Source organism: Poromitra crassiceps (genome assembly GCF_964638095.1).
Source record: "Poromitra crassiceps genome assembly, chromosome: 10".
Classification (NCBI taxonomy): Eukaryota; Metazoa; Chordata; class Actinopteri; order Beryciformes; family Melamphaidae; genus Poromitra; species Poromitra crassiceps.
Genome location: NC_139631.1, coordinates 11,652,971 through 11,677,803, shown reverse-complemented (window position 1 = coordinate 11,677,803; position 24,833 = coordinate 11,652,971). Strand labels below are relative to the sequence as shown.

At 43.1% G+C, this 24,833-nt stretch overlaps 1 protein-coding gene across 1 annotated transcript in view; it reads right to left on the bottom strand.

The window, feature by feature from the left end:
- agtpbp1 (ATP/GTP binding carboxypeptidase 1) overlaps nt 1–20,644 on the bottom strand; it is a gene marked incomplete at both ends in the record, with an annotated part of 39,378 nt that extends 18,734 nt beyond the window's left edge. Inside the window, 11 exons of the mRNA XM_083644643.1 lie at nt 605–705; nt 3,578–3,755; nt 4,333–4,541; nt 5,683–5,720; nt 6,317–6,410; nt 6,637–6,768; nt 7,577–7,723; nt 8,821–8,884; nt 9,620–9,687; nt 18,133–18,254; nt 20,613–20,644. Coding sequence (XP_083500769.1) covers nt 605–705; nt 3,578–3,755; nt 4,333–4,541; nt 5,683–5,720; nt 6,317–6,410; nt 6,637–6,768; nt 7,577–7,723; nt 8,821–8,884; nt 9,620–9,687; nt 18,133–18,254; nt 20,613–20,644 — 1,185 coding nt within the window. The remainder of the gene's footprint in view (nt 1–604; nt 706–3,577; nt 3,756–4,332; nt 4,542–5,682; nt 5,721–6,316; nt 6,411–6,636; nt 6,769–7,576; nt 7,724–8,820; nt 8,885–9,619; nt 9,688–18,132; nt 18,255–20,612) is intronic.
- Nucleotides 20,645–24,833: the final 4,189 nt, after the last annotated feature.

Here is a 24,833-nt window from a genome sequence, read left to right as displayed (position 1 = left end):
GGTTCAGCTACTGTCTCTATGTCATTCTGATTTTCAGAAACAAGAGAGGAAAGGCAGAGAAGGGGCATAGACAAAAATCATATCCAAACTGCTGGTACGTACAACAGTGTGTGCTGTCACTTGTTCACATCTGTTTCTATGTCATCGAGAGGGAGCAACCATGCACATAAAAGATGTATAAAGTGAGACTACGGTGTGTTACTGTTATGTAGCTGTATTTGGACTGTTCTTCAGGTCTGTTTCCATGTCAATTACAGCACAGAAGGAGTTGTGCTGCAAACTACGGTGACTGAGTACGCAAGAGTATTCTGTACAAATAAAGCAAAACACTTTTATTTTTAGGCATGATTGAATTCAACATCTGTTGCCTGGCATTGGGTGTTCTGCAGTGGGGGATTTTGAAGAACTTCAAAATTGTGTGTCTCTCTTTGTAGCTTGTTCCCTTTGTAGCTAGTTCAGGGTTCGTCACTATAACAGTATTGTCAGACAGATAAAAGGAAAACAACATCTTAAGAAATGTTGCAATGCTGAACAGTGAAGTCATCAAGCATGGTGTGTGTGTGTGTGTGTGTGTGTGTGTGTGTGCGTGCACGCGGAGTGGTACCTCAGTATGATGATCCTTCTCATCCTCCTCGTTCTCTGTATCATTCTCTGTGTCTGGCTCCGTCTCCTCGTTATCATCACTTTCATCCACCACATCATCCACTGGAAACACACACACACACACACACACACACACACACACACACACACACACACACACACACACACACACACACACACACACACACACACACACACACGTACGTTATAGGTGATCATTAAAACTGACATACATACTATTGGTGTTTTTCCTTGCGTAGACTGTCTCTTCCATAATATGTATATTTAGGACTGCTAGAGCCCAGCTGATGGTAGTATTTGGTCACTGAGTCTCTTTGCTGTGACAGGAAAGAGAAAGCAGTAATTGGAGATGAGATGTGAGCACTGAGCAGTCATGATCAAGGGATGAGTGAATTAGATTAGAAGATAGAAGTTTTCAGCTGATTTCTTCAAATACACTGAGCTGGCGATCACATTGACAAGTCAAGTGATACGTAACTCATGAAGACTGTGATATATGGTAGGTTTTGTTATTGCTGACAAAATTTACTGTTTGTAAGTCACTTTGGACAAAAGCGTCGGCTTGCCTTGTATGTAAAGTAGCATCCAATTTTACATTGTTCTGTGGTTGGGTGGTGACATCCTTGACCATTTTTGCAGGTAATATGGAGCAACAGAGCGAAGCAACATGGCAGAGGCAACTACTTGGGTGCTGTTGCTCATCGGAGTTGCCCAAAAATGGCTGTGTACCACTGCCTTCTTAACAGACCACCTGAGCAGTTTTGCACTTTGTACCATGAATTTCCGAAGCCTCCAGCCAGAAATACTGCTTCCTACAGTTGAGGTACTGTATGCTTCATTTATATCTGCCTGGTGATATGCAATGGAAGAAATGAACTTAAATGTGTAGACGCCAACATGAGCTCAGATCACTGACGCCATCTGTGACTGAGAGAACTGGAAGGAGGGGAGGAGCTCAAATGTTACATGAAGCAGTCTGTGGACAGGAAGTGGAAAGCAAATGAATTGAGTACAGCGGAAGTACATACGCCTACTAGGAAGCAAGTAAGCACGATGTAATGCAAGTATGTACAGTACAGTATTATGACAGACAAATATTAAGTCTAGTGAAATTACAGTATGAGAGTCTGGTGAGTGAGAAAGCGGTAGTGAGTGAGTATGTATTGAGAATATGGGGCTGTCTCTTACGTATGTCTTACCCTTCTTTAAGGACTTGGTGCAGAGCTGGTAACATGTTCCTCCTGTAAGGAACATTGTGTGTAGCAGTGTCAGTAGAGTGTGGCCAAAAACCATTTAGTCGCTCAAGCGCTATAAGCACTGCCTGTTTGTGTGTTTTGGTGTGTGCGTACGTTTGTGTGTCTGAATCTCGGGTGGAGGAGTGACCGCGGTGGCTAAGGACAAAACAGTACTAAATGAAACAATAAAAAACAAAATTATAAATAACCACCTCGCGGTCGTATGCCTCCGCAAACAAGTCAAGCTGCAGTCTACATGTCTGTACAGTCTTATAAAATATACAGTATGTAGTGGAGACGTCGAAGGGAATTTAATAAAGGTACTGTTTTTGTGTGTGTGTGTGTGTGTGTGTGTGAAATTGAAGTTATCATTTACATGTATGATACTAGTGAATGATTTCCAGTGAGAAACATGCTGTCTTCACTCGGACACAATTTTCACAGAGGAGTACAGAGGACTGATAGAGAGCTTTGTCACACAGTACAACAACAATCACCTGAAGCTCAATATCAGCAAAACCAATGCGCTTGTGGTGGACTACAGTACCAGAGGAACAGGAGGGAGTGAAGAGGGTATCTTAGGGTCCAAATCAATATAATTCATGTGATTATTTGGTCAACTTAAAGGATTTTGGTGTCTGCAAAAGTGACAGCACTTCCACCATTTTTGTAGAATGACCCAATATTGTTTTCACAGCTACAGTGAGAAGCAAAACATTATGATGTAACTAAGTTGACCTTTGAACTTTTGGATATAAAATGTCATCACTTCATTTTATGCAATAAGACATTTGTGTGAAATATTGTCATAATTAGCTATGCATTCTTGAGTTATGGCCAAAAACATATTTTGTGAGGGCACAGTGACCTTGACCTTTGACCCCCAAAATCTAATCAGTTCATCCTTGAGTCCAAGTGGACGTTTGAGCCAGATTTGAAGACATTTCCTCATGGCGTTCCTGAGATATTGCCTTAAAGAGCATGGACCGGACGGATGGACGTACTGCAGATGGACAATCCAAAAACATAATGCCTCTGGCCATGCTTATCGCCGGCAGAGGCATAAAAAAAAGGTTGTCTGTGTGTGTACTAGGGTTGTCAAAAGTAGTATCGAAAAGTATCAATACTGACAATTTTGATCGGATACAATACTAATTTGCAACAGGTATCGATAGTATCGATAAGTATCAATACAAAGAAATTGAAATGGATACAGTACAATACTCATTTGCAACAGTTTAGATACCATCAGGGATTTCTTTTAACAAAAAAATCATCTTTTAATCAAAAAATAATCTGATTTTCCCCTCCCTATCATTGGTGGGTAGTTGTTGCTTCAACAAGCGAAACGTGTTCTGATGGCTAGAGCATGGGTAATCTGCTGTTCAAAGTTTTATCAGGCCTAGATTATGGAGAAGTGTGCATCTGTGAGTCCATCTGTCTAACTTTATTTTTATACCTCTTGATGTGTCGTCATCCCCCCCTTCCCGGGGTATCGAGTATCGATATTTGTCCTGGGTATCGGTATCGAAGTAGAAATTCTAGTATCGTGACATCCCTAGTGTGTACGGTATAAGTGTCACAGGAATGCACACACGGATGCCATTACTGCGATGTGAGAAGTGCGAGAGGGTACACTCTAGTGATGCTGTGTGTGTGTGTGTGTGTGTGTGTGTGTGTGTGTGTGTGTGTGTGTGTGTGTGTGTTTGTGTTCTCACCCCCAGGTGGTTGGTTGTACATCTGTGCCACAGGCCCTCCAGCAGGTACATGTGGGAGTTGGTAGTGGAAGGCTGACTTGATGGTGGGCAGAGGCAGACGGTTCTTAGGAAAACACTTCCTCATGATGAGACTGGAGGTGTTGACCAGAGGGTCCAGAGTCCGCACCGGTAGACACTCCTAGTAACAGAACCAGACAGAAGGTAGAGGGTAGGTGAGAGTGAGCGAGTGTGCATATTTCTCAACCTCACCGGTGTTATTTAGGATCCACAGGCAATAAGTTAGATATATTCATATGAATATACAGTACATAAAGCTGTGACTATTATGCAGGTCCAAGTTGTGTTTAGTCTGCAGATACAGTATGTGTCTCCACTCTCCAGAGAAAGATGATTTATGGAATGGGAAAACATATTTCTACTATACACATTTGTAAACTGTTTCATATTTTTCTCAGATTTTTGGGCATTTTATGAAATAGTTTTAAACCTCTAGGCCTCTGATAATGAATCAAATGAAACGTCCAGAAAAGAGAAACCATCCATTCATCCATCCACCCACCCATCCATCATCCATTCATCTATCCATCCATCCAGCTTCAACTGCTTATCTGGTATGGAAGCCTAACAACCATGACCAACAAATTCACAAAGCAGTGGCAAAATTAAATAGATAATATAATGCAATGTTTTTTTACACGCTGTAGTCAGAAGATGATTTGCTGTGTTTGCTTGTCATATGTGGCTTTCTCACTCACAGTGGAGGTGTTGTAGAGAATCCTCATGCCATCGGCCTCGATGAAAGCCTTCCTGCCCATTTTGATGTTGGTGATATTCCTCAGGCAGGCCAGCAGGCCTTTGCGGATCAGCATGTGGCGTTGCCGTGTGTCATTGCGGTGCCAGTCCTGGTATACTGCCAGCAGGGCGGGGACATGGGCACGGTCCACGGCACGGCGAGCATTGGTTTCTGGACAGAGACGTGGAAAGAAAGCATTGTATTTACAATCAAACTACATAGCAGTCGAATGATTAACTTAACACATGACTGTGGCCTGGGGTAAAAAACAAAACAAACAAACAAACAAAAATCACACCGGTTGTTGAAGTAAGTGGTGCAGGTTTGTGCAGTCCCCCACCCCCCTCTCCCTCACAGACAGAGAGACGGACAGACAGACAGACAGACAGACAGACAGACAGAGAGACGGACGGACAGACAGAGAGACAGACAGAGAGACGGACAGACAGACAGACAGAGAGAGAGACGGACAGACAGACAGACAGACAGAGAGAGAGACGGACAGACAGACAGACAGACAGACAGACAGACAGACAGAGAGACGGACAGACAGACAGACAGAGAGAGAGACGGACAGACAGACAGAGAGAGAGACGGACAGACAGACAGACAGACAGAGAGAGAGACAGACAGACAGAGAGACAGACAGACAGACAGACAGACAGAGAGACGGACAGACAGACAGACAGAGAGAAAGACAGAGAGACAGATGTCACTAGAAGCAGCCACAGCATAAAAAGGAGCAGAAGTGGAAAAGAAAGCTTAAGTATGGTATGAAGGTTGAGGTACTGTATGAAGGTTGAGGTACTGTATGAAGGTTGAGGTACTGTATGGAGGTTGAGGTACTGTATGGAGGTTGAGGGTCAGTTTGACATCCATGCTGAATGAACATTTGGCCTTGCCATCAATCAAGCCAAAATGAAAGCAAACTGACTACGACTCTGCATCAATAAGAAATCGTAGCTTGATTACATGTTATTTATTTATTGATTTGTGTTTATTGCCTAGTCTATCAATCATGTTTTACATTTGTAGTGAAAAGTGCAATTCGACAAATACTGTTTCTTCTTCTTTGTCTTGTTCCAGGGCCATCCAATCCCCCAATCATTAAGGAATTCAAAAAAGCATGATGGCTAGAAATTCAAGAGGCAATGAATCCACTGGTTGAAAATAATGCAAAACAAGGAGGAAATGCTGAGAGAGGGGAGAGATGTGTTCAGAGAGGATTGGAGGTAAGGAAAGGCAGAAGGGGGTGGACAGTAACACGGACGGATCTCAAGACAACATCGATAGCAGAAAGCCAATTACTCACTGGATTTGAGCAGAGCTCCCAGTGTGTCCAGAGCTACCCTGTTGTTTTACACACAAGACAGATGAGTTAGACAGTTTGCTGAGCAATCGTCAAAGACAGATGGTTCAGACAGAGAAGCGATAGACCCTGATGAGTTGACATGACTTTATATTTCAGTAGTTTGTTATAACACATAGACGCCGTTTACACCTGACACTAACACGCGTTGTCTGTGGTCAGATTGCAATCGGATAGTGCTTGACCACATTAACCTGATTACATTTACACCTGGTATTTATATGTGTCTCCAGTGTCCACATGGAGATCTGATTGCAATCAGATCAGGCAAGCTCCATAGTGTAGACTAGAGCAGCAGAAAAACAGCGGTGACTGTTGTTGTATGTGGATTGAGAACGCATTTGCATTTACACTTGTGTTCAATGTGGTCACAATGTGTCCCTGACCACCTCCGGAGGTGGTTTGGCCGATCAGATCGCAATCCGTCCTCAATGTGTCTTGGGTGCGTTGACACCTGTAGTTTCAAGTGGTCAAGCACTATCCGATTGCAATCTGATCACAGAAAACGCATGTTAGTGCCCGGTGTAAATGGCCTCATACATTCATGCTGGCCCATCAACACATGACAGCTCCTTACTTGAGCAGGCTGGTATTCTTCTTGCTGTATGGCCCGATGATCTTGAACATCACTTCCACCACGCCATTCTTACCCAAGGAAATAGCATTCACCGCTTTACAAAGACAGACAGGAGAGAAAGAACAAATACAACTAAACAGTTAGAGCAGTGGTTCTCAACCTTTTTACACCAAGTACCACCTCAGAAATGACCACCATATGAAAGTATGAGAGGGAGGGAGCCGTGTACCATCAGGTTGAGAACCACTGAGTTTGAGTATTTACAGTAGTATCAGTGTGTGGTTTCCTCCAACGTCCTCCAAAGGTCAAAGTTAACTTACAGTTGGTGGAGTAAACCCTGAGAACCTGCAAGCAGGGCAGAAGCAGCTTGGTATTCTGTAGGTTCTGCTTCAGCAAGTTGATTGTGACATTCATTGCTCCAGTCAAACGTGCCTTCACTCCAAACTTTCTGTCTGGAGAGACAGAGGTTGCAAGGTCAGTGTGCGCGTGCATGTGTGTGTCTGTAGTTGTGTTTGCACACGTCAATGATTATTTAATGCATGTAAAGTGACAGTTCACAATAAAGCATCATCTCTTGTTGTATGTGTCTTTGTTTTCTGTTAAGCACTTAATGACAATCCCGTGCATTAAAAGTGCTTTATAAAATCGATCTGACTTGACCTAACATGACTGCCTGTGTTTACAACTATTAACATCATCAAATAATACATTCATTCATTTTGTTGATTTGCATATTCATGATGGATGACATGTGTCTTTTAGTATTGAACACAGCTGTGTCAAACCCCAAGTGTACATACTGCCCAACTGCCCAGAAAACGCCACGCATGAATATACCTGAACGGGGGGGGGGGGGGGGGGGGTATCCACTTGTGGCATTTGATACACATGACAGTGCAGTTGAATGGCAAGCCTTATTTGAGATAGGCTAACCTGCTAGCTAGCTTGCTATACTTCCCATTGTGCACCATTAGAAATCATCTTTCATTACAGTTGTGCTCTGATATTCATGCAGGTGTGCACCATTACTCACTGGGACGTAAATGTAGCTAGCAATAGCTGTAATGCACACGCTTATTTGGGTTTGGAGTCTTTGGAATATCTTGGTCTATTATAAACTGAAATGTAGTTTGAAGTTACTTTAATGCTGAACTTTATTTTTTATTTTAAATTCAGATAAAATTGCTAAACCAGTAAAACACACCAGTGTGTGTGTGTGTGTGTGTGTGGCAGAGAGAGAATGTGAGGGTCTATGCCTACCTTTTGGTCCAACTTTGGCCAGCAGTGAGTGAAGCTGTAGCATGAGTTCCTCACTGGGAGGCGACTCTTTACTGGCAGCGATCAGTACCTGGAGTAATATTCCTGTCCCTCCTTTAGACACAAACACTCCCACCCTGCGACCTCCACCTAGGACAGAAAAAAGTACATCCATCCATCAATCAATCAATCAATCAATCAATCAATCAATCAATCAATCAATCAATCAATCAATCAATCAATCAATCAATCAACTGCATTAGTTCTGCATAAAACATATACATATACAGGGATGTATGATCAGGAAAACCCACACAAAAACAATAAATAACTGGCAAAGGAAGCCCGGAATTTGAAAAGGGAATTAAATGGAGTGGCATTGATGAGCAAAGTCAAATCCTGGAAAAGACAACCTGTAACATCACATTGCTGCATATTCAATCCCAGCGTGGTCCCACTTGAGAATATATTTACTTTTCAACTGAGTTGAGCAACATGTCTCTGGCAGCAGAACAAGCAAGTGAATGGCTGTGGTTAAGGAGGAAACATGCTAGCTGGGGAGCTCACTAAGGTAAGATTGATTGATTGATTACTTTTGTTGCTGGTCATGATTGACGGTCCGCATCAATAGGGCTGAATCATTGACAGTGGTACTGGTGGTGTAGTTAAGAATGTCATAAAGAACCGACCTGGATAGCTAGGCTAAAGACTAAGACTAGGTTAATACTAGGTTGCTGGAAGGCATTAGATGGAGGGGGGTGTTTCCAGGATGCTGGATTACACCATTAAGCCTTCTTGAGGTGTCGTGGGCCTAACTTAACGAAACATCGGTGAAGGATGGTGCCCACTTGAAAACCCCAATGACATGCTTCATACTGCTGTTGGCTAGGGTAGGTAACTGGTGATTTGTATATTGTCTGTTAGCTTGTTTGTTAGCTTGTTATTAATCTGGATTGGGCTTCTAAATGTGTTTTACCTTGGATTTTGGCACAAGGGATAGTAACATCTTGTCCTGTGTATTAAATGAATGCAAGGCATAAACCAATTACTACATTCATAAAGCATCTATTTTGTGAACATCTGAAGAGTCTGAACTGCACACACATACATCAAAATGCATTTTCCCAAATCAGCAATGACAGGTAAAATTGCCCACTGAGTGATTATCCAGTCAGGGAGTAAATTTCCCTAACAACTTTCAAAATCAGGGAATGAATCAGCTGTTTGATAAAAGAGACTCGACTCACCCACTTTCAGCAGCTCACTGAGAATGTAAAGGATGTTCAGGGCGGTCTGGAGATCCCGAGTGTTCTGCCAAAGTCACACAGTACGCTTTTTAAGCCAACATGCAGGTTGGCACGGAGGGCTACAGAAATCTATGCAATCGCCTTCTCTTTCTCTCTCAGACAGAAAGACACACAGACACACACACACACACACACACACTGTACTAGGTTTGTACTCTAATCCCAAATCAGATATTCAGATATCAGAGGCTATATTATTAATCGATCCGCCAGCAGCAGTTCTGGCACCCGACAGGCATTCATCACATCCCAAAGATCACGACATGTACAACTGCTGTGTGGCCTTGTTTTTTGCACTGTGTGTAGAAATACCTGTGTCAACTACCTGTAGCCTCAATCAAATCAATGGGGCTGAATATGTTCTGTCTCTGAACCTTTTTGGTCATAACCAATTCAAAACATAAACATGCTTTCAAATTAATTCTGAAATGGATTTCCACAAGTTATTTTGGGCATCTTTCTATTTCGAATAATTTACTTTAACTGCTGTAGGCATGGCAACTACTACTGTAGCTTCTTGGGCTTTGGTGGAAAACGGTATGAAAAGACCACCAGTTAGATTGTAAATTTACTGCTACCATGTAATGCTTTTAACAAGGCCATTGCTTGCAGATTTCCCCCCCCCCCCCTAGCATTTAACATTTTTAATGGAGGAAAAATAAACAATTGCTAAAGAACAGAGAGAGCATCATGTGGTTAAGAGAGGCCATGTCAATTTGTGTTGATGAGTGGGGCTGACCTCCAGTGAAGCCAGGATGACCTCCATGCCACTGGAGCCTTTGGACATGACCTCCTTCCTGGTCTTCTCTGGAACACACACAGAGAGGAAACATCAGAGACGTGAAGACAGACTGACAGAGGGCTTTTATTTTAAGAACAGCATGCATGAGGGGGCATGATGAGAGACAAATCCAAATGTTAACAGGGGACACATTCACCCTCAAAGTTTGGAGGCCACTATGCTGCTAGGCTATATATAGTTAGAAGCGTTCTGCTACATTTCATGTTATTGGAGTATCAACACAGGCTACGTTTCCACAGGCCGTGTCGGGGATTAGCCTGCTGCGTGGTTTCTCCGCTCCAGTCGGAAAATACGTTCTCCTCTTACGGAAACGGTGAAATCCATATTGGTGAAAGAGAGGTGATAGAAGCTAAGAGAGGTCCTCTCCTGTTGATCATCTTTCTCTCTCGTCCCCTTTTCTCTCTCGCCTCTTCCACCTCCGACCCGCACCTGATGCTTGCCCCATGCTTCAGCAGCCGACAGATTCCTGTCCTCTTTGAAGAGGCCTCAAGGAGAGACAGGTCCGGACATGACAGCACTCAAACACAAGACAAACACGCACTGGAACGGACGCTTCATTCCTCCAACCGTTTCCAAATGGGTTCCTCAACCCAATGGTAAAGGTTACAGGTACCACGAAGAAGACCTGAGGAGATGCACTTAGCACACTTAAGCTATTGGTCAAACCATCGTAAATAGCAGACTTCTTGAACGTCAATAAGTTACACCTATCTGTATGTCAGAAATCTGCTCAGTGACCCGGCCTGGAGAGTTGCATCACCCAGTGCTGATCTCACACACGTGTTGGTGGAGAGTGGTCGAGCGTGACATGACATGCCGCTGCGGGTGGAGACATGACATACTGCTGCGGGTGGAAACATGACATGCCGCTGCGGGTGGAGACATGACATACTGCTGCGGGTGGAGACATGACATACTGCTGCGGGTGGAAACATGACATGCCGCTGCGGGTGGAGACATGATATACTGCTGCGGGTGGAGACATGACATACTGCTGCGGGTGGAAACATGACATGCCGCTGCGGGTGGAGACATGACATACTGCTGCGGGTGGAGACATGACATACTGCTGCGGGTGGAAACATGACATGCCGCTGCGGGTGGAGACATGATATACTGCTGCGGGTGGAGACATGACATACTGCTGCGGGTGGAGACATGACACACTGGTGCGGGTGGAGACATGACACACTGGTGCGGGTGGAGATGCATCATGACCGTGTAGACACATGGAGATGGAAGGTGTCGAGCATTCAGCCTTCAGCACTGATTTATGATCTTGAAAATTAAACTTAGCCGCGCCGCACCACGCCACCCAACGACTATGTGATGGTTCACACATAGATGAGCAGGGAAAGGAAACACAGCAAATACATGCACACACACACACATTCCACAAACACACATGCATAACTATGTGCATATCTGTGTATGTGTGTATACACACACACACACACACACACACACACACACACACACACACACACGTCAGTAGCTGGGAGAGTGGTGACCTCTAAAAGCATTTCTGTCATGCCAGCCTTTTTTGAAGATCTTCATAACAAAATGACATTTCAAAACTAATCCTCAACAGCCACAACAAAATGACTAGAGGCTATACTGTACATACACAAGCATTACTGGGTGGGGAACATAGAGAGTTGATAGTCCATGGTGTGTGTGTGGGGGGGGGGGGGGGACTACAGTACAACACACAGATGAGGTTTACTGTAATTTGTATAAATGTATGTATTTATTTATTTAATGCATTTGGATTTACATATAAGGCATTTCACTTGTGCTCAAAAAGTATAATAAATCAACATAATTACAGCATAATTGCAAGTCCGACGCACAAGAGACAGCGATGCACATGTGAACTGGGAAAGGAGGATAGTTTTTCCTTATTTGAATCAAAAAGCAACAGGCCTTCATTATTGAACTGCTATAGTCACTGCATTGTATAACAGCCACAAAATCAATGGAAACGCAACTCAAAACAACGTCATTGCCAAGATATACCGCCGGCATTTTAAATACTTGAATTTCATAGGCTTATGTTAAAAATAAATTGCAATGATTTCATCTTGCCTGTGTCACCTGACCTCTAAAACTTTGCGTGCGTCAAAAAACGATGCCATTCAAAAGTAAAGACAATAGCTTGAGTTACAGTAAACGCAGGCAGCTAGCCCACAGATTGTGATCTGCACCGACACCCGTCTGCAGCAGCACCTTTTCACTCAATAGCCATCATTCCTTACTCTTAAAGTGAACTCAGGCTGACACAGTCAAACATACATGTATGGAGGCTGCAGTGGAGTTTTAACCATGCTCCTCCTGACCTGAGCAAAATGACACATTTCAAATATTTGAAACACAAGTACACACCCTGAGAAGATAAAAATATCTGACTACCTTTTCTAGTATGTTTTTTTTTTATCATTCTGGACTTTACCTGGTGAGTCTGGGCAGACCATAGAGTGACTGTATCTCCCGGTGTAGCGGTACTCCATCTCCTAACAGTAAGGTCTCAAACCTCCCCAAAACAAGCTCTCCGGTTCTCCCAATCTCAATGTAAGACTACTGCGGGAAAACTACTTAAATGTTCTAGAGAGAGAGGTTGATATGAAGCCAACAGGCAAACGAAAACGATAGTAATTGTCCACTCCTCTGAGAAGTAAACCCTTGCAACCCTTCAACTGTGTACCAACACACTGAACTGAGAGAGCAGTACACCATGAACCTAGTGATCAGCACCTCCCCTCGCACGCTACAGAAATTTGACCACTAGGCCACTCCTGTAGAAAACCGACAACTGTATATGTTACCTCGCCCCGTGCCTCTCCTCTCCTTTCTCTGAACCCCTCCCCCCTTTCTCTGAACTCCTCCCCCCTTTCTCTGAACTCCTCCCATTCTCCTACTCAGCACTGAGGAGAGAAGATGAGACAGAGGCCTCATGCTCAACTCAGAGAAGGAAAGAGATTTTCCTCTGGGGGGGGGGGGGCTGCTTGCATGTGCCTCAAAGAGAGGACAAATACACGGAGAAATTGCATATTGTCAATATAGAGACCCCTCCCCCCCCCAAATATTTTCACAAATCAGAAATCATGTTTTCAGGGCACCCTGCTCCACTCCACCGTGGTCACCTACAGCTCCTCCTGCGCATGTTAATTAGCCTCTTTCTATGAAATAGCTCTCTTCCTGTCACCCTTACTGCCTCTCTCTCTTAACTGTCCCCTAAAAACCTCAAAGTCAGAGCATGACGCATGGCAGAGATACTAGATAGTACAGCAAAACCTGGCCCGGGCGGGTGTACGATTACTTTGAACAGGGTCACATACATCCCCACCCACCCCCAACAGAGTCACAGATCCCCATCCCACCCCCCACTCCAACCGAAGCTTCAAATGCACACACGTTTCCAGTCAAGGATGCAGGCAGGCAGGGCGTGACAGCCAGCCGAGCATGATGCAGGCAGGCAGGGCGTGACAGCCAGCCGAGAAGCGAGAGGAGTGCAACAGCTGATATATTATGATGGAATGGGTCAAAGACAGCAGGCTTTCCACTGGGCCCATCAATCACGGTGGATTAGCCACTAACTCCCAGGGAGGAAGGAGCGCACGCAGGGCGAGGAGAGGAGGAAGGAAGCAAGGAGTTCAAAATAACTTCAACTTTAGCGCCACTGAAGCTTTTCTTCTAGCAAAATGCCAATAAATAAAGAAGACATTTCTGAAACAAGAAGCTACTTTTATGGCCACCAGCCTGATCTAAGGCTAAAACTTTACGTGACTATGCAACTTGAACGCAACTTCAGCTCCGTGCAACTGTGCAACACTGGGTTAGTTGTGTTCTGTAGGAAAAGAAAGAAATCATGAATTTGGGGTTTGTAAGATCATCATTTGGAATGTTCAGGATGGTTTGATGACATTACCAACGGTAAAAGTTTAATTTACAACCTGCAACTAACTGTATGGAACTTGTACTGTGTAACGCCAGCCTAAGAGACCTTTTCCATATGAAGTGAACTATAGAGACACTGCATGAAATAGGCCACGCCCATCACGGGGGAAAGCTCCCCGTTCAATTCCAAACACCAGCGTCATTTTCCTTGAATTACTCATAGGTAAAAGCTGTTGTGTGGTGGGCTGCGCAGACAACAAATGTAAAAAAAAATCGCCAATTAAAGTTTTTTTGTGCTCCCGAGCAAAACAAGGAAGCCATTGAGGATTGGCGAGATTTTTTTTTTTGATCTAGCTGTCAAGGAAGTAAGTTGGAGTGTTCATCTTCTGTATATGATCTTTGTGTGCAACATGCGACCATGCACGCGACATAGGAGAACGCCAGGATTGGGGGGGAGTTTTTGTTTCCCCCAGTTTTGGCCGTGGTTTCTGAATGATGACGCGCTCCGCAGTGTCTCTATGGGTAAAACGGTATATGTGTGTAATACTCCTAGTTCTGGGCTCCTCCTGCAGTGGCCTGTGACAACGCTGTCCACGCATTCTTCATTCTGCTTCTTAGAGAGAAGAACCATTGAATGGACCTTGGTTATCCAGTAAAGAGATAGAGTGGCATCAGAGATTTATATCCTTCCCAGCTCACAAGCCGGAGCGCAGAGAGGCGCCCCGCTGACAGAGGCACATTCAGGTTTCAACCTTCTTCTACACAGCAACCACGCCTTCTTCTTCTGCTGCGATATCTTCTTCTCTGCTCTGCTTTCAGAAGCGTAATAAGAGAAACCAGACTAGGGGACACTGTATCCACACTTTGATTACCGCTGCACTGAACCCATCTCTATTTACACAGCAAATGCACTGGAGACATTTTCATTGAATGAATCAGCTTCATCTAACTTTAATACCTTGCAGTCAGATATGAAGCACAGGTAAGGGTTTAAATGTCACCTTTCGTCGCCTTGACCGTTAATTAAGAATTGTCTTAACTGAGCCCAGATCAGCATCTTAGGGCCTCCCCCAACGCCAGAGCACTTGTTTTCTAAGTATGAACATGAGTATGCACGTTATTACCCCCTGCTGGCAAAAAATGGCATAATGTGAGAGATGCCCAAAATAAAATCTCAAGCTAAAGGCAATAGGAGCCTAGAATGAGTAATAAAGCTAAATTGAGCTGTGTGCCGAGGCATTTTAAAACCAACACATAGATTATGTGTGCCTATCAATTTCTTCCACTAATGTCAGCTAGGTTAGCCGCCAATATCAATCATGAGATATGAAACCATCGTTACTCTGGCCAGACGCAGTGAATCTTGTCTGTCAAGTAGGCCCAGATTTGGATGCCTGTAGGGAGGAGGGAGTGTGTGTGGTTGTGTTAAATATGTGTCATATTTGTTGTAAATATGTGGATGGGTGGGTATGTAATATTGTAATATGGGTGTGTGCATGTACAAAGGTTAGCATCAGTAACATTGCTATGCCAATGCCAACCAAGGGAGGCAGGCCTCTGACATATTTATGTCTTGCCTTGTCGTGCATCTTAATAACGGAGCATGTTTATGCATTTGTTTTCCTCCTGAGGTATCAGATAGCTGATAGCTGATTCATGGACAGAGGACAGATTTGGGTCACTGCATTTTTATAGGCACACAGTAAAGGGAATATGCAGCCTCTTTCATTCATTCCTAAAGCACGGCCCACATTTGGATGAAGCATTTTGGGTATGCGAGTCACACGAACCTGTCGGCAACCCTGCCAATCAAAGTAATGTATTACAGTGATATTCAACTTGTGGCCCGGGGGGCCAGATGCGGCCCCCGATAGGGTGCAGAGTGGCCCCCTGACCATTTTCTAAATGAAAACTAATGTTAAATAAAGTTCAGCTCCAGCTAAATTTTCAAATATCACAGCCTGCTTGCCACCCAGGCATTTATATCTACTAAATGAACTTAACTAAGTATCCTGTGTGCACAAAGTCGACCTGTTTGGTTCATTTTCTTTTTGAGAGAGATCCTTTATTGATTTGTTTGGGAAGAGGGTTTACGATTGCTTGGTGGTTGATAGGATTTCTCTCCTCAGATCCCTGGTATTCAGTAAAGATCTACAGTTTTCCTAAGATATAACCAAACATTTCTTCATTAGGTCCAGATTAGATTCAGCAGGGGGAGGATACCTCACCATGGAGGCCCTGCTGGAGTGAAGGGCAATTACAGAGATGATGTTATCATTTGTTAATTCAAATGTATCTTTTATTCTGTTATACATGTTCTGTTCCTGAAGTACACTTCTAGGTCATCGGGTGAGCTGAGACTGAGGAAACTTAAAGATAAACGTCTCTCCTTCTCTGCCAGGAGACATGCTGGCCTTGGGGATTAATGATCAGATAGTTCAGCTGGAGTTGAACAATGCTTTGTGTTTGCCAAGCTTTTATGTTAAATCCTGTTTATTGCAGGTCTGAAAACATTCCCTAAAAGGTTTTTTCCAGACGGTCATTTAGGATATGGTCAGTTAACTTAGAGGGCAGAGGTCACGGAGATCTGCCGACATAAGGACAGCGCTGTGTATTTTGAACTAATGAGTGATGTTTTTACTATGCGTTGACCTTTCCCCCCAGAGAGGACAGGACCTGTTCTGGAGATGCAGCGCATTGTGGGGGGAGGGGGTCCGGGTTCGAGTCTCATGTGGCAGGTTTTGGTCTCTGGGAAGATAGAGGCTCAGTGTAATGTAAAGTGGTAATAGAGAGATGACTGGTTATCTTATGAAATATGGTTCAGATTTATGCTATGTGGGTTCATGGCAGAGTGTACAAATATTAAACATTTAACATTGTCAGGCTAAATTCTGGTTGGAACCCCAAAAACCTACAATCCACTACAGAAAAATGTATACGATTAATGTTTGTTTATTAACTGGCCCCCTGGTCTCCTGTCATTTTGCAAAAGTGGCCCCCGGGCAAAGCAAGTTGAGTATCCCAATTAGCACAAGACTCAAAGTTAACCTGGTCCAAAGTCGATGAAAACCAGTGAATTACAGTCCAATGCCAAATTCTGAAACATTAAATTAACAATTAATTGAGCCAATGAAATGTAACACTCCAAATAGGAACACATCTATATAGTGAACCTGTATAATAGCCACATTTTAAAAATGACAACCAAGGGAATTCATTAGATTTGTATAAGTAAGTGCGCTGGGTCAGTCAGGCCACTCCCACATTCCCCTTATTTATTTTTTTGCTTCTCAGACACACGCCCTCATTGTGTGTAGGGGGGTTGCTTGCTTCAGTGCGTTTCTGGATAATAATAGTGAAAGAGGCTAAAGTTTTTAAGCAGTTGTCAATATTCCCTCTGACACAATAGCCTCTCCAGCAGACGGGGTAGGTGGGTGGGTGACGATGACAGAGACGCATTGCACATCGCACAGTAGCAAGTGAGCAAAGAGGTTGTGTGTGTGTGTGTGTGTGTGTGTGTGTGTGTGTGTGTGTGTGTGTGTGTGTGTGTGTGTGTGCGTGCATGCGTGCGTGCGTGTGTGCGTGTGCGTGTGTGTGTGTGCGCGCGTGTGTGTGAGAGAGTGGGTGGGGGTGGGGTGCAGGGGCTGCAGGTCAGCTGGCACTCTCGCCGAGTTGAAAGCTGAGAGGCTTATGTCTGTGTGTACATTTCCCCTCACTTCTGCCCGCTGAAGGATTTCCAACACTTTAGACACGCTATCCCGGGACACCTCTGCCAGCCATGCACCCAGCATTCTCTCATGCTTGTAAATAATACAGTAACTCCCATTCAAATGAGTCGAGCGCCCCTCTGTGTGACCCTGTCAAGTGCCACTACATACAGTACTGCGTCACAACAGCAGCCTGCTAAGCCGCAGTCACACCGAGTCTACGTGAAACCTTGGCTCAAACAGATATTGGATCGTTTGATCCAACACTGACATTGGTTTTCAAATGAAATTATTAATAGATCTACTGTATCATACAGACTTTTTGTGTGACAGCATGCAATTTTCTTTCATTATTACTTCAATCTAAAGAAATGGAAAAACCACAACAACACTGATGGTCAATTTTTTTTTTTACATTTGACCGCTTTGTTTCAATAATTACCATCACAAGTAACACTTTTCCTAATAAGTTTATCATAATCTCTGAGCATAATGTGTGGATACATGCCAATGCCATCATTTGACCAATAAAATAATGTAAACTGGCAAGTACCAAGAGGTGGCAGCACTTACACTGCTCACCGGTGAAGTCAGCCACAGAGATCCCTTCTTCTTTGAAAAACAAGTGTTGGAGGATTCTTCCTTATCTATTTTTGTAGTTCGTTTCCATGGGTGTGGTGTTTCTAACGATGTGTACTGCTATATGTGTGTATGTCCTCCACTGTATGTATATTTTCCTCTGTATGTATGTGTGTTGTGTGTGTGTGTGTGTGTGTGTGTGTGTGTGTGTGTGTGTGTGTGTGTGTGTGTGTGTGTGTGTGTGTGCGTGTGTGTGTGTGTTCTTACCCTGTGTCTGTATGAGATGTAGTATCTTTGCAGTGAGCTGTCGTGCCAATTCGGCATCCTTCACCATGTCCTCCCCACTCATCTTCTCCAGTTGGCCCAGCAGCATCAGCACCCTGGAGTTACTGGGGACACTGGAAACACAACGCAACGCACCGCACACACACGCACGCACGCACGCACGCACGCACGCACGCACGCACGCACGCACGCACGCACGCACACACACACACACACACACACACACACACACACACACACACACACACACACACACACACACACACACACACAGACAATTTCAATATCTCCATATTTTACAATGATTTCACTTTCAATTAAATGGGGTCATTCATTAGCCAGTCAAGATCTCCATTGTTCCATCAACAAGTTCTGACTTTGGGTTATTTCCCCACATCTCAACCGCTAATCTCCCATTCCCACCACATGCTGTGGACATGCTAATTTGGCTAACCACATATTTTGTTTTGAGTCTTCTGCTGCTGCTTCTCTCAGGTGTGCATTTGTCACATGTCAAGTTACAATGTACAGTAAGCAGTGAAATTAGGATTGGAATTGGCAGCAGGCCTGAAGTAGCGAGTTGAATAACATTAGTGAATGGGATGTGAGTGAGATGATCACATTATGTGATACAACAAAGTAGGCCATCAGTAAGTTCAGAGGGCAGTGTCTTGCAGTTTGTGTGTTATATTTCCATAGAGAGCTAAAGTGAACGTCACTTCCTGCTTCAGCACTGTACCAGAGATTTTCATCCGCCATTTATTTTCCCATAGACATTTCATAAAATGCTTATAAAAATAGTTTTACTTGTTCAAACCAAACAGTTCAGATATATTTAGAAACAGGAGAGACCACATAACATTTCACTCCGACCAAAACGTAAAAAAAAAAAACTATTTAAATAAAAAATGTATATATTTTATTTAAATCCACAATTTCTTTTACGTTTCGGTCAGAGTGAAATGTCATGTGGTCTCTCCTATTTCTAAATATATCTGAACCGTTTGGTTTGAACAAGTAAAGCTATTTTTATAAGCATTTTACGAAATATCTATGGGAAAATAAATGGCGGGTGAAAATCTCTGGTACAGTGCTGAAGCAGGAAGTGACATTCACTTTGGCTCTCTATTCTGTGGTGTTCAGAGGATGAGGCACTGAAGGACTACACTTTGCAGCCAATCAGAATCGAGTATTCCCCCAGACCATGGTATAAAACTGCTTCAGTTTTGTAATGCATTCATATATTCAGATTTCAGAAGAAAGCTAAATATTGAATAATGATGATCATAAATACATAAAAACCTAGGTACAAAGTTAAATATTCCAAAATGGTTTGTCCTTCCTGAAGGATCAGAGGCCCACAGTCTCAGACTTTGAAACCCCATGGTTTAACACATAAGCTACACAGTCTGCCAAAACCCAAACAGGGAAAAAAAGAACTGTTGTGGTTTCCCACTCTATGGAGATGGTGCTCAGCTGGAGACACAGGGGGAAAGGTCAGCTGTTGGCATAGCAACAACCACCATGGGAGACAAATCAAAACTCTAAAAATTCTACCCAGTGGAGCAGAGTTTCTCAAAATATGTCCTTATAAAGACAGAGACTGAGAGACAGACAGACTTGGAATGAAGACAGACAGACAGAATGAAGAAAAGCGGAAATGTAAATGTGTATGAAGAGAGACGTAGTGAGAGGGGAATGCAGCCGAAATAAATACAATGTACTATTGTTACACACTGTAATGCTCTTGGCATGGACAAATATGGCGAAAAGGTTTTTCCAGGCCTATTGCCATTACACTCTGAGATATTATGCCTTATGATAAGTGCTGTTATTTTTAGTCATCATAACAAATAAATATGGCTGGTTCAAGCAAGGTCAACTATGTTATCTACCAACTGGAAGGCAGTGAGTCTCACTCCTGTGTTGTGAGCAATTTTTTTTTAATCGCGTTTAAATTTCAATCTGAATGAGGCTGGTTACTCTGGTCCTGATAAGGAGAGAAGCACATGGTGACATCAGTTCATCTGGATTAAGAGGAAAGGCTTTATAACAGATTAATATGATGCAGTATGGAAAACAAATCACTGATTATCTGACCAGCTGAAGGGTAAGATACATTTCACCTAGCCAGAGTCTGTATATGACACTACTGTATACTGGCCCAGACTGACCCTTGTCTGTAGTGTTTCCCTTTGTTTGTTTGTTTGTTTGTTTGTTTGTTTGTTTGTCTGTAGTGAGACAAACGCCAACGTAAAGTAGCACAAAAGCAGAATCAGACAGGGTGAAGGCAAGCAACCAGTGAGCGAGACAGAGAATGCCATGAACAGATGGTTGTGACCGAAGAGCTTTGACAGATACACATACACACACAAATACCAGCCTGTGTATGCACGTGCACGTGTGTGTACACAAGCACATTAGTCTATGACCATCTCTGTCTGAATGAGAATGCTACTCACCCTTTCTCAGTAGTCATTCTGGGCTTATTCATTTTCACAGCATCAGCATGTCAGGTCATCTGCAAGAGAAAAGAGAAATTAGCAGAGCACTGACCTGCTCAGTTCTGTGATGAGCGATACAAAAGATATCCCAATCAATGTACTCCCTCTGCTGGAGTCTCTCATGCTGCCATCAGCTCTGCAACAATGCCAAATTCAAATGGACCAAAACTCATAAAATGGCTCATATTCAGTGTAACAGGACAGATTCCAAACACCTCCCTTGACCAGTTAAAAACAAAAAAGGGGGCTCTGGTGCACATTGCAGATTTCAGGTGTCTAGAAACAAAAGCTAGCTTTATACAAGTAACTAAACACTAGGGGCAATAACAGGAAAAGCATTACAAGCGTTATAAGCACTTAGGAAAATAAATACCAGAGCTATGGTTAAAAAAAAATACCAGAGGGGTGTGTGTGTGTGTGTGTGTGTGTGTGTGTGTGTGTGTGTGTGTGTGTGTGTGTGTGTGTGTGTGTGACATAGACTGACAATGTTCTTTATACTCACCAGTGAAGAGTTTAATGACAGAATCACATGTACTTACGGACATTGGTTGTGTGTGTGTGTGTGTGTGTGTGTGTGTGTGTGTGTGTGTGTGTGTGTGTGTGTGTGTGTGTGTGTGTGTGTGTTAAAAGCAGAGATCTAAGCTATAAATTAGTATAGCTTTAATAATATAATACCTAAATGCAACACAGCTACAACTGCCAGCTTCATTACGGTGTATCAAGCAAAGAACATGTAGCAAGTAGCCTACGTCTACATCTACAGCAAGTATATAGCTATTGCATGATCACACATCTCCCAAATAGTTTTAGACCAGACAGTGACACACAGGGGCATTTATGAGATGAGATTATGAACAACACTGCTCTAAGCCTGTAACATTAGCTGACCTAGCTAGTGCAAAAACAAGATAAAGATCATAGCTGGCTGTGCAGCCAAACACCCCACATACAAGCATGAGGCTGCCCACCACAACCAGTAAAAACATGATAGTGGATGAATGATTAACTACAGCAGCCACTGCAAACTGGCCAAGTGGATGCTGCATTAGATAGCTACTAATTAACTTTAGGTGTCAAGTTATGTAGAGAAAGGGGGCCTTATCTACCTACTATCTGGCAAATGCATAATATTGTCACAACACCTAGCTGGCCGCCTGGACATTTGGGTTAGTCAGTCACAAACACTGATCTATTATAAGCAAGGTAACCAGTTAGGCATGTTTTTTTTACGAGAGGACTAGCAGCAGAGGCTCGTATGCGCTGCACCTGCTGAACGGGTCACTCAGTAAACGGCCGTTTGCCTGCGCCAGCTAGCTAGCTAACGGACGAATGCTAAACGCTAATGCTAGATAAAGATCAGCCAGGCAACGTAAGCTAAAGTGATTTAAAACAACGAGTATTTACGAACCTGCATGAAAAGGAATTGTTGTCCCATTGAGGGCGAAGCAATTCCCTGACAAAGGGTACCGCTGTGGAGCGTTGCCTGAAACGCCCTGATGTTGTGATGATACAAGCCTCCAAGCTCCAAACCCTGCTCGTTTTTGGAGCAGCTGTCAGAGGGAGCTGTCAGTGGAGAGGGGGAAACAACGCGAGATTACCGCTTGTAGTTTTGGGGGAAGTGGTCGCGCAGAAATTACGTTCGATTGAAAAGCACTTGCGGGACCAAAAAGCACCTTGATAACGGTAAAAATATAAAAATGTATTGAGTTTTATATCTGCAAGCCCCAAAACAGCCATATGTTTTATCAACGCCTTTTATTGTTTTGATGAAGGACTACATGTCCCAGGGAGGGTTGGCATAGACCTATGACGTTGCATTTGTGCGCCGCCGTCTCTCCAGTCTTCGAGACGAGCGTCAAATGAGCAGGAATTTCACTTCCGGCCAGCAGGAATTTCACTCGGGTTTAATGATTTTGCCTTCAAAGTAAAAGCATGATAAAGTTCGTTTTTTTTAACCATAAAAATTGAAGTAGAAATGTAACTATGTCCAATATAATGAACATACGAACACTAAGATAAACCTCTAGTTTAATGTTTGAATGAAAATAGACATACTGTACAAAGGAGACCGTGTGTTATTTCTTGAAAGGCTTAACAGGGTGTGTCGATAGCTCACACTGGTCAATAGAGGCTAGGCCTACCTCTCACCTGATTATGGCCTCTATAGGGAAGACATCAATAGAAGAGATTATCAAGCTATAGGCTAGGCTAGGTGACCCATTATGCAAAGCATGAACAATGTGGTCTTGTGAGAAGTAGGTAGCCTATTAAATGTTCTTTGTATCCTTCTTGGGACCACAGTGAAAATCAGTTGAACAACTGTCTGTGTTCTTTATCCTTGTACTACTTTTTGTCACATACTTTATGTAATACTATTGTACTAAATATAAATCAATCAATCAATCTATCATAGGGAAGTCATCTTGAGGCTGGATGGGTGTCAATGTTTGTGTTTTGGACATGTATGTACAGTGTCAAGTGAGCAGGAATTTTATAGCTGTCCGCTCCCATTCAGAACACAATGAAAACGCTCCGATTTTGAATAAAGATTAAAAATCTAAAGTCAATTGTTCCAGGGCAAACTCACTTGATCCATGTAGAGACATAGCCCAGCTATCATAAGGAAGTCATCTTGAGGCTGGATGGGTGTCAATTTTTCTGTTTTGGACTTGTATGTACAGTGTCAAGTGAGCAGGAATTTTATAGCTGTCCGCTCCCATTCAGAACACAATGAAAACGCTCCGATTTCGAATAAAGATTAAAAATCTAAAGTCAATTGTTCCAGGGCAAACTCACTTGATCCATGTAGAGACATAGCCCAGCTATCATAAGGAAGTCATCTTGAGGCTGGATGGGTGTCAATTTTTCTGTTTTGGACATGTATGTACAGTGTCAAGTGAGCAGGAATTTTATAGCTGTCCGCTCCCATTCAGAACACAATGAAAACGCTCCGATTTCGAATAAAGATTAAAAATCTAAAGTCAATTGTTCCAGGGCAAACTCACTTGATCCATGTAGAGACATAGCCCAGCTATCATAAGGAAGTCATCTTGAGGCTGGATGGGTGTCAATTTTTCTGTTTTGGACATGTATGTACAGTGTCAAGTGAGCAGGAATTTTATAGCTGTCCGCTCCCATTCAGAACACAATGAAAACGCTCCGATTTCGAATAAAGATTAAAAATCTAAAGTCAATTGTTCCAGGGCAAACTCACTTGATCCATGTAGAGACATAGCCCAGCTATCATAAGGAAGTCATCTTGAGGCTGGATGGGTGTCAATTTTTCTGTTTTGGACATGTATGTACAGTGTCAAGTGAGCAGGAATTTTATAGCTGTCCGCTCCCATTCAGAACACAATGAAAACGCTCCGATTTCGAATAAAGATTAAAAATCTAAAGTCAATTGTTCCAGGGCAAACTCACTTGATCCATGTAGAGACATAGCCCAGCTATCATAAGGAAGTCATCTTGAGGCTGGATGGGTGTCAATTTTTCTGTTTTGGACATGTATGTACAGTGTCAAGTGAGCAGGAATTTTATAGCTGTCCGCTCCCATTCAGAACACAATGAAAACGCTCCGATTTCGAATAAAGATTAAAAATCTAAAGTCAATTGTACCAGGGCAAACTCACTTGATCCATGTAGAGACATAGCCCAGCTATCATAGCAAAGTCATCTTGAGGCTGGATGGGTGTCAATTTTTCTGTTTTGGACATGTATGTACAGTGTCAAGTGAGCAGGAATTTTATAGCTGTCCGCTCCCATTCAGAACACAATGAAAACGCTCCGATTTCGAATAAAGATTAAAAATCTAAAGTCAATTGTTCCAGGGCAAACTCACTTGATCCATGTAGAGACATAGCCCAGCTATCAGCTATGTCTCTACATGGATCAAGTGAGTTTGCCCTGGAACAATTGACTTTAGATTTTTAATCTTTATTCGAAATCGGAGCGTTTTCATTGTGTTCTGAATGGGAGCGGACAGCTATAAAATTCCTGCTCACTTGACACTGTACATACAAGTCCAAAACAGAAAAATTGACACGCATCCAGCCTCAAGATGACTTCCTTATGATAGCTGGGCTATGTCTCTACATGGATCAAGTGAGTTTGCCCTGGAACAATTGACTTTAGATTTTTAATCTTTATTCAAAATCGGAGCGTTTTCATTGTGTTCTG